The sequence below is a fragment of the Otolemur garnettii genome, unplaced genomic scaffold (genome assembly GCF_000181295.1).
Source record: "Otolemur garnettii isolate 467f Iridium unplaced genomic scaffold, OtoGar3 scaffold00037, whole genome shotgun sequence".
Taxonomy (NCBI): domain Eukaryota; kingdom Metazoa; phylum Chordata; class Mammalia; order Primates; family Galagidae; genus Otolemur; species Otolemur garnettii.
Window position 1 is genome coordinate 391,937 of NW_003852432.1, and position 9,999 is coordinate 401,935.

General features: G+C 45.9%; 1 protein-coding gene across 1 annotated transcript in view; it reads right to left on the reverse strand.

The window, feature by feature from the left end:
* Positions 1-5,168: 5,168 nt before the first annotated feature.
* The window catches only part of TSPAN33 (tetraspanin 33), a 22,957-nt gene continuing 18,126 nt past the window's right edge, over positions 5,169-9,999 (reverse strand). Inside the window, exons 5-8 of the mRNA XM_003789743.3 lie at positions 8,230-8,325; positions 7,121-7,249; positions 6,448-6,609; positions 5,169-6,245 (exon numbers count right to left, since the gene is read on the reverse strand). Coding sequence (XP_003789791.1) covers positions 6,144-6,245; positions 6,448-6,609; positions 7,121-7,249; positions 8,230-8,325 — 489 coding nt within the window. The 3' untranslated portion in view covers positions 5,169-6,143. The remainder of the gene's footprint in view (positions 6,246-6,447; positions 6,610-7,120; positions 7,250-8,229; positions 8,326-9,999) is intronic.

The following is a 9,999-nucleotide window of genomic DNA, read 5'->3' on the forward strand; positions in this document are numbered from 1 at the left end:
GTTGGCCTCCCAGAGTGCTTGTAATTTATGTTTTGAGATAGAGTCTCACTTTGTTGCCCTTGATAGAGTGTTGTGGTGTCATAGCTCACAGAAACTTTTCTATTTTTAGTAGAGACGAGATATTACTTTTACTCAGGCTGAACTTGAACTCCTGAGCTCAGGCAATCTACTGGCCTCGGCCTCCCAGAGTGATAGGATCACACTGCACACTGCACTGCACCTGGTACATTTGTGTTGTTTTAAGCACTCTTAGTGGTAAGTTGTTACAGAAGCAAAAGAAAACTAATACAGCATCTTATTCTGATTCTAGCTTTTCTATTATCTTTGCTTGTAAGCAAGAGAAACCAAGTTGAGCTTCCATAAGCAAACAAAACAAGCCTTACTGTTAGTATACAAGGTGTCTTGGGGAACCCACAGCAAGAAAGCAATAGAGCTACAGAAAGGTTCTGAGGTCTCCAGTAGGAAATTGCCCACAGGAGGACCCTTCTTCTGCCCCCTTCATCTATGCTTCTCTACCCCATATCTACTCTTTTATTCTCCTCTTTTTTTTTTTGAGACAGAGTCTCACTATATTGCCCTTAGTAGTGTCCTATGGCGTTACAGCTCACAGCAACCTCAAACTCTTGGGCTTAAGTGATTCTCTTACCTCAGCCTCCCAAGTAGCTGGGACTACAGGTGCCCTCCACAATGGCCAGCTATTTTTTTTATTGTAGTTGTCACTGTTGTTTAGCAAGCCTGGCCAGGTTCAAACTGGCCAGCCCCAGTGTATGTCGCCAGCACCCTAAGCTTTAGCTACACGGGCGCTGAGCCTCATTCCCCTCTTTCTGTAAATAGGCATTCTCTGCTAGGCCATAGAGTTAGAAGGACTGAGCCTCAGCTCTACTTTGCCTTCTTGTTCATCATGAGGTCAGCCTAGGCTGTGACTAGAATTTCTATCTCAATTCCAAAGTCCCAGGGAAGGTACTCTGCTTGGCACAATGTGAGTTAGATGGCTGTGATAAGTTGAATTGCGTCCTCCTGAAAAAGAGATGTTAAAGACCTAACCCCCATGTACCTTATTTGGAGATAGAATTGTTGCCAATAAGGTGAGTTCCTTGATCCAATATGACTGGTGTCCTTATAAGAAGAGGGAAATTGGGACACAGACACAGAAGGAAGATGGCCATGAGAAGATGGTGATAGAGTTTGCAGTTATGCTATCACAAGCCAAGGAATGCCCAGCTACCAGAAGCTAGAAAACAAGGAAGGTCCCTCCCCTAGAGGATGTGGAGGGAACATGGCTCTGCTAATGTCTTGATTTCAGGCTTCCGGCCTCCCAAACTGGGAAACAATAAATTTCTATTGTTTTAAGCTACCCAGTTTGTGGTACTTGTTGTGGTTTTTTGAGATAGAGTCTCATTCTGTCACCCTGGAGTTGAGTGCCGTGGTGTCATAGCTCACTGGAACCTCAAACTCTTGGGCTCAAGTATCCTCTTGCATCAGCCTCCCCAGTAGCTGGGACTACAGGTACCTGCTACCACACCCAGCTAGTTTTTTCTGTTCTTAGTTGAGATAGGGTCTTGCTCTTGCTCAGGCTGGTCTCGAGCTCCTGAGCTCAATTAATCCACGTGTCTCAGCCTCCCTGAGTGGTAGGATTACAGGCTCGAGTCACTGCACCCAGCCCAGCCCATTTGTGGTACTTTGTTTTGGCAGCCCTAGAGGATCTGATCAGCTATGCCTAGGGGACCAGGTTTCATAGTATAAATGGGGCTCCTCAGGCTCACCCATGTGGTTCGGGGCAGGAGACTAATTTTCAAAGAAGGAAGAATCATTGTGAGCTGCACAGATATACTGAAAAGCTGTTCACTCTAGCTCCCTAGAGTTAGGACAAATATGATATTCTGATTTTCTTTTTTTTTTGTTGTTGTTGTTTACTTTAAAACATTTAGATCCTTTACTCTTCCAAAATGCATTGTAGTGTATGATGTGAGATATCAATCTGTTACTTATTTTCCATACTGTAATCCATTTGTCTAATAACATTTGTTAATGATTTCCCCCTCCTCTCATCACTGTTGCTTCTTGTTTATTAGACGGTGACCACTGATGTTTGAAAGTATTTCCAGAATCTCTACTCATTCATCTATTCATTGAGCCTCATATTCAGCTATTCTATTCATCTGATTGATTTTCCAGGTTCTTGGTGTGGTAGGGAAAAGACTCTGGAGGCTTAATTTCCAACCCAAGTTCTAATTTGTAGTTACCACTTACTTTATTTCCTCCTCTTAAGTGTTTTATCTATGGTGACTTGGAATATTTAATTATTCTTATTTTCTGGAGGGTGGGGGTGTTTGCAAAACATTCCTAATCTTCTTAGAGTGATGGACCAAGAGGATTCTTCTGATGGAAGAAGCTGTGCTGCTCCCCTTTTGAACTAGCCCCTGACCCTCTTAACATAGAGTAAGAATGAGGATAAATCAGAAAATAGCAAAGCCTGCATGTTAAAATTCATAATAAATATGTGCTTGGCACACAATAAGCATTCAGTAGATGTTAGGTAATTATTGGAATGAAGGCCAGAGAACACCTTCCTCAAATTCATGTCAGTAACCAACATTAATTCATTCCTATGTGTCCCCCACCTGAAACTGTGCGTGATGCTGGGAAGGGGGATGTGATAGTCTAAATAATGCCACCAAAAAAAAAAAAAAAAAGTTGACGTCCTAATCCCTGGAAGTCTGCATATCTTTCCTTACATAGTAAAGGCTCTTTGTAGATGTAGTTAAAATAAGGATCTTAAAAGGGGAGGAATAGCCTGCATAATGGGAGTGGGCCCAATATGATCATAAAGGTCCTATAAGAGAGTGGTGGGAGACTCAGAGAAAAAGGAGATGTGATGATGGAAGTTGGAGTGATGTGCTCTGAAAATGGAGAAAGGATGTCTGGGCACAGTGTCTCACACCTGTAATCCTAGCTAGCACTCTGGGAGTCTGGGACAAGAGACTGCTTGAGCTCAGGAATTTGAGACCAGCTTGAGCAAGAATGAGACTGAGACCCTATCTCTACTAAAGACAGAAAAATTAGCTGGGCATGGTAGCAGATGCCTGTAGTCTCAGCTACTTGGGAGACTGAGGCAGGAAGATCACCTGAACCCAGGAATTTGAGGTTATTTGTGAGCAATGATGCCACAGCACTCTAGCCTGGGCAACAGAGTGAGACTTTGTCTCAAAAGGAGAAAAGGAATGAAAATGGAGAAAGGGTCCACATCAAGGAATGTAAGGTGGCCTCTACAGGCTGGAAAACACATTTTCCTGTAGAGCCTCCAGAAGGAATACAGCCTTGCTCACACTTTGATTTTAGTTCAGTGAGACCCATTTTGGATTTCTGACCTCCAGAATGGTAAAATAACAAATTTGTGTTAAGCCACTAAACTCATGGTAATTTGGAGACAATAACAATAGAAAAATAATGCAGAAGAAATCAGAATTTCATTGAACATTCTGCAAAATTTGCTTTCTCAGACACAAGTCCTTATTTAACTATAGGGACTGAAGCCCACAGAACCTCATCATGTCTTTTGACCCTGTCACCCAGACAGGTTTTTGCTATCCTTCAGGTCTCTTCCCTACACCTCTGCCCACTCTGCCTGTTTTCTGCTGTGCCCCCAAAACTCCTTCCATTCAATCACATTTGGGGGCTAGGTTTGATAGCTGTCTAAGGTATGGGTGTTAATCCCACCTGACTGAGACTAAGGTTACTAGAAATAGGTAGAAACTCAAGGCACAAATTTAATTGAAAAATGAAATTAACAATGAAAAAACTTTTTAAAATTGGGGCACTTTTTCCATCAGCAGCAGGAAAAATGCTAGAGAGGTGGTGAACCAGAGACACTGATAATCCGGAATCTTTCTAGAACACTCACCTGCACTGCAAGTTTCTAAACATTTGTTCAAAGTGTTTTAAAGTCTTAGTCTAGGCCCAGAAGGCTAGATACTAAGAGACAGTGGAAACTGTGGTAAAAACGTTGTTTGGAGTTAAAAAAAAAAAAAAAAGGGATTTGAATCATGAGTCTGAGGACCACCCTTCAAAAGGGACCGCTCTTCTGGTCTTTCCTTCCAGAGCCAGGTGAGCTCCTAGAAGCCTCTGAACCCGCAGGTTCATCACCCCAACCCTTAACCCAACACTGACTCTGGGTCTGTGTCACTAAAAGAAGAAAAAGTACATAAAATGTACTTCTTGGGTCCTGGGCAAGAAAGGCGTGTTACCAAGAAACCTTTTTACTTGACTCTCCCAGAGTAAAATGCCCTTACTTTTTATTTTATATTCCACATGATTTTATTTTTTCTTTCCGTTCTGTTACTAGCTGGGAGCTAAACATTGGCCGAGGCTCCAGGCAGCTGCTGGAAAGTGGCCCTCCCAGAAGCAGAAGACTCACTTAAGAGTCGCTGGGGGCGGGGAGCGATCTCCAGACTCTTGGTCTCTCCAGGGCCGTGGATTCTCTCGAGGCTTCTTCTGGCCAGCCCGAGACCCTGGCCTGAACCCCCCGACAGTACAGACTCGCGGGCCACCCGCGGATCAGCAGGCCCGCTCAGCCCCCGCGCTGCTCCCCGGCAGGAGGCGGGGCCGGGACCACCCACGGAGCCCAGCGGCCCGGCCCCACCCCTTCCCCCAGCCACGCACCCTCTACGCTCCTCTCCGCGCCAGGAATCCCCGCGCACCACTCCAAGTTTTTCCTGAGTCCTCCCTAAGGCTGGCTGGGCTGCGGTACCCAGCACTTTCGGATAACGAGGGAGAAATGGGCTGGGGTGCCCAAACTGGGGGTGAAAACTTGTCCTTCCTCCTCATTTCCTTCCCTCCCCCCATCCTAAATTTTGTATGGCAAATTAATTTAATCCGCTTTAATTCAGAAAAAAATAGCGTCAGGATTGGGAATAAAATTACGCTGTTCCCAGATCAAAACTGGTCATCTTGCGACCTACTTTGGACCACAGAGGGCGAGGTTGTGGGAGGGTGGCAGTGCAGCGGGTTGAGGGAGATGAATCCTTACAGTGAGGCCACACTGGGGAGGTGCGGTGGTTTTTAGGGGAGTCTCCAGTGCCCTCCTGGAGGCAGTGCCCACAGGATAGGCCTTCTACCTCTCCCCTCCTAGATGCCAGAATGGAAAATTCATGGAGTCCAGCTCAGCCCAGGTCAACAAACTTTTATTGTCACTTCTGGCTCCCCCAGCCCCAGCAAGATTCCTGCTTCTTAGTTGTAGCAATACTGAGCTCCGGTGCGGGGTCCGGGGGTGGGGGGGGAGAGGGGTGTTGGTGGATGTTACCATTCTCCTGCGGGTTGCCAAGTTAAAGAAAACTCCACTTGCTGGAGAGGTAGCTTCAGACAGGGAGGAATTCAAGGGCATATATGGCTCAGTCCCTCTTCCACAGCAAAGCGTAGGGACTATAGTTCCAAACTATGGTTCTGAAGGGGGTGGGGTGGAATTGGATTTGGCTGCTGTTGTAACCCTTGCCCTTGCTGCCACGTTTCCATGGAAACGAAGGAGGGGCAGGATGTAGCTCGCTCTCACTACCTGGGAGGATGGCAGGGTAGGCATTTGGTAAACATCTCTTTTCACTCCTACGTAACTCATCCAGTTGTCCCCATCCGACCCTCACGCTCACTCCCCACTGCCTGCTCCACTCCCTTCCCTTCTGGAGCTGCTGTCATGCCAACTGGGCTCCAGGCAGGGCTGCTGTTGTCCACTCTCCACAGCCAGGTCTTGCTGACAACAGTTATAATCTGACTATGTCCACCAAGGTTGGTAACAGCCCTAATAGAACTGTTGGTTGTGGTGCCTCTGGGCAAAGGCAGCCCCATGGCAACTCTGTGCAAGTGCAGTTTCCCAAGCATCTCTGCCCAAACCAAACTTAAAACACAAACCCAAATGCTTAACATTATAACACTCTAAAGATGCTGAGGGCTAGGATGGGGGAGAGGAGGCACATCTTCTGAGACTTGAGCCACCTATGCACCCTGCCTTCTGCCCCTCTGGAGTTTGCTTCTTCTCACAGGGCTGTCACTGGGGGCTGGAATCCAAATCTCCATTTGGTGCCATTTTTAGCACTCACAGTTCTTGGTCCATGAGACTTGCCTGTTGCCATGATGAGGAAGTGCCGGATGGATTCTCAGTACCATGGGTCAGCCCGGTGCTGCTGGTTGTAGAGCTGTAGCTTGATCTGATCTTTGATCTGATTCACAAGGATCTGGGATAGCAGGATTCCCACCAGCTGGGAGAGGCAAGAAGGAATTGGGCCCTCAGCAATGAGTGATGCCCTTGTTTTCCCTGACTCAGTCTTCCTAGTGCGGTCAGTACACTACCCCTCAGCAATGTCAATGCTTTACACCCTAGCTGGCCCCCAGGTGTCCTCCCCCAAACAAAGGAGTCTTTGAAGAGTTTGTGGGACCCAAACTTCTCACAGAGTAAGTTACCTGGGGGATGGCCAAGCCTAGTGCCACACCGCCAAGTAAGAATAGGTTGCTGTGTATCCAGTTGACCAATTTGTCAATACAGCCATTGGTGTAGATGACTTTGCTAGCTTCCAAGTAGTCCAAGGCCTGCATTCCTTGGCCACACATAGTGTTGATCACTGCCTGGGGAAAGAGTTGAAAAGCCAAGTGGGACTTCCATTCCAATAGCTCTTTGTTTGGGGCTTCCCACCCTTCCTAAACTCCTAAATTGTTAGAGAATATATGTGGAGGATGTGGGGCTGGAATTTACTAAATGTAGATGACCCTTCCTTTGAGAGGTCTGAGCCTAGGTCTCCTTGCTTTAAATCTTCCCCTTCTGAAGCTCAATGTGGGCTGTAGGAGTGAAAGGTTAACAGAACCATCCAATTGGGGGGAAGAAAAACACCTGACAGCTGACCTACACGATTGGTTGTTAACGCTAGGGAATGGAGACCCCAGATATCAGTTCCCCTAATTGAAAAATAACTCAGGGCAGTGCCTATGGCTCAAAAGAGTAGGAAGCTGGCCCCATATACCAAAGGTGGCGGGTTCAAACCCAGCCCTGGCCAAAAACTGCAAAAAAAAAAAAAGAAAGAAAGAAAAAAAGTAACTCAGATCACTGCCTGGGGGAAAATGAGGTGGGAAGTTTGCTCACCTGGTCAGGGATAGGCAAGCAACAGGAGTAAGGCACAGAGCAGCGCTCACGGCTAGGGTTATCTTCCGAGCAGTTGAAGTACATGTTCTGGGACCAGTCCTTGTAGGAAATCCCTCCACAGCAGCTGAACTGAGACAAAGCCCCACCAAAGGTTAAGGATCACCTACCTTTAACACAGAGGTCACCAGGGGAATTCTCAGAGTGGCCAGAAGTCTATGGTAAGCTTCTCTTTGTAATTTCAGGTTATGCTTAAAGTTTAAACACAACCTTGAACCTTGAGCTCAAACTTCCTAGATGCCTTCACCTAAATTTTTTTTTATTACTTTATATATCTTGTTATAACTTACCAAGCGCTTGTTGGTATTACAAATGTGTATATATTTTGTTTTACACATTCACCTATAAGTTTCTTGAGAGACTTTTTCAGATTTGTAGTTCTGCATAGCACAGAATCTGGCAAAAGGAGATGTTAAAAAATACTAGTAGAAATAATTTAAGGATCAGTGCTGAAAAATCTTGTCTTCAGATAGAGAACACACAGCAGGGGGAATCTTCAACATTGTGAATCCATACTTACTCCATGAAAGCAAACTGGATATTAAAGTCAAGGACTGTTGCACCAGGGGAAGGGGAACCCAACATTGATCTTTTTTCTTTTTTGAGATAGAGTCTCAAGCTGTTGCCCTGGGTAGAGTGCCATGGTGTTATAGCTCACAGCAACCTTAAACTCTTGGGCTCAAGCAATTGTATTGCCTCAGCCTTCCGAGCAGCTGGGACTACAGGCTCCTGCCACAATGCTTGGCTATTTTTAGAGATGGGGTCTTGCTCTTGCTCAGGCTGGTCTCAAACCTGTAAGTTCAAGCAAGCCACTCACCAACCTTGGCCTCCCAGAATGCTAGGATCATAGGAGTGAGCCACCATACCTGGCCTGTTAAAACTACTTTTAAAGCACTCTACTATGTATGATTTTTTGCCAAACAGAATCTGTTATCTGGCAGGTAATAAAGAGGCCCACAGGACTAGAGGATGAGGTATCTCTTGGGATGAAATTAACTTTTACCTTCCCCACCCCCCAACCTTTAGCTGACTCCACCATGCTTAGCCCATACCTGCTTCTGACCAAAATCGATGAGGTTCTGCAGATCCAGATCGTCCCGGTAGTGCACAATGGCATTGTTAATGATCTCACTCACTTTCCCACGAGCCTGCCAGAGACATGGATAGGGAATCAGGACCTAGAACTAATCCCTAACTTGCGCCTTCCTGCAGAAATAACAGTAGACAGGGATCATCCTTCTTCATCTGAGTCAACCTTTTTTTAAAAATTGTTTTAAATTTCTTTTTTATTTATTTTTAGAGACAGAATCTCACTTTATTGCCTTCAATAGAGCGCTGTGGTGTCACAGCTCACAACAACCTCCAACTCCTGGGCTTAGGCCACTCTCTCGCCTCAGCCTTCTGAGTAGCAGGGACCACAGGCACCCACTACAATGCCCAGCTATTTTTTTGTTGCAGTTTGGCTGGGGCTGGGTTTGAACCCACCAACCTTGGTATATGGGGCTGGCGCCTTACACATTGGGCCACAGGCGCCACCCCTGAGTCAACCTTGAAATCAGAACTGAGTCCTAATGATGGAAGAGAGCCAGTTCTAAAGCCTGTATTTCCCTAGGCCCTCAGGTACCAGTAGGCAAGAGAAATGCTGGACCTGTTGTCAGAGAGGTCCATTCTTGGAGCCATGTTTCTTTTTTTTCTGCAGTTTTTGGCCGGGGCCAGGTTTGAACCCACCACCTCTGGTATATGGGGCTGGCGCCCTACTCCTTTGAGCCACAGGCACCGCCCCCATGGAGCCATGTTTCAAGACAATCCAATGGGATGGGTGTGGTGGCTTGCACCTGTAATCCCAGAACTCTTGGAGGCCTAGTGGATGGATTGCTTGAGTTCAGGAGCTCAAGACCAGACCGAGCAAGAGTGAGACCCCATCTCTACTAAAAATAGAAAAAATACTAAGGAATTGTGGTGGGCATCTGCAGTTCCAGCTACTCAGGAGGCTGAGGCCAGAGGATTGATTGCTCAAGCCCAAGAGTTTGAGGTTGCTGTGAGCTACAGTGAGGCCATGGCACTCTACCCAGGTTGACAGAATGAGACCCTGTCTCAAAACAACAACAGCAACAAGACAATTCAATGTTTATTTACCTCTGACTATTGCTACCACAAAATACTTGCTGATTGATGCAAAGCGGAGAAACTAATTTTTTTCTTTTTAATTGGCAGACGAGGCTTCCTAAGCTGAGGCACTGACCTCTAGTGGACATTAGAGAATTGCATCTCTTTAGACTTAAAACACACTTTTATCATTTCAGGATCTTACTAAGCCAGAACACTGGGAATTTCTGAATTAACTTAATGGCTCTTAATTTTATAATTTTCTACCATGGTCTCCCTTCCTGCTTCATTGCTTTTCTTAAATTTTCCTTCCATAGTTCTATACACTGCCCCCAGCAATCACTGGCCTTTGGGAAAGGAATTCTGGTTCTCAATGAAAAGGACAGTCACTGAATGGCAGACCACTTCCAGATACAGTAAGCACTGTTCAAAATCTTGTTTTCTTTTCTCTCCTCTTTGCCTCTGTTTATCTCAATAAACAATTTTTAAAAGAAATAAGAGGCTCCTCAAGTTGTCTGTGGCCCACTTGGTCACTGAGTTTTACTTAGTCATTTGCTATTAAAGTTATGTACATTATTTTCACTTTGTGTTCACAGAATTTGCTTCCTGGTAGGCCTCTCAGACTGTCAGAGGAAGACACCTTAAAACTTTGAAATTCTGGCTTGGCGCCTGTGGCTCAAGTGGCTAGGGCGTCAGCCACATACACCTAAGGTGGC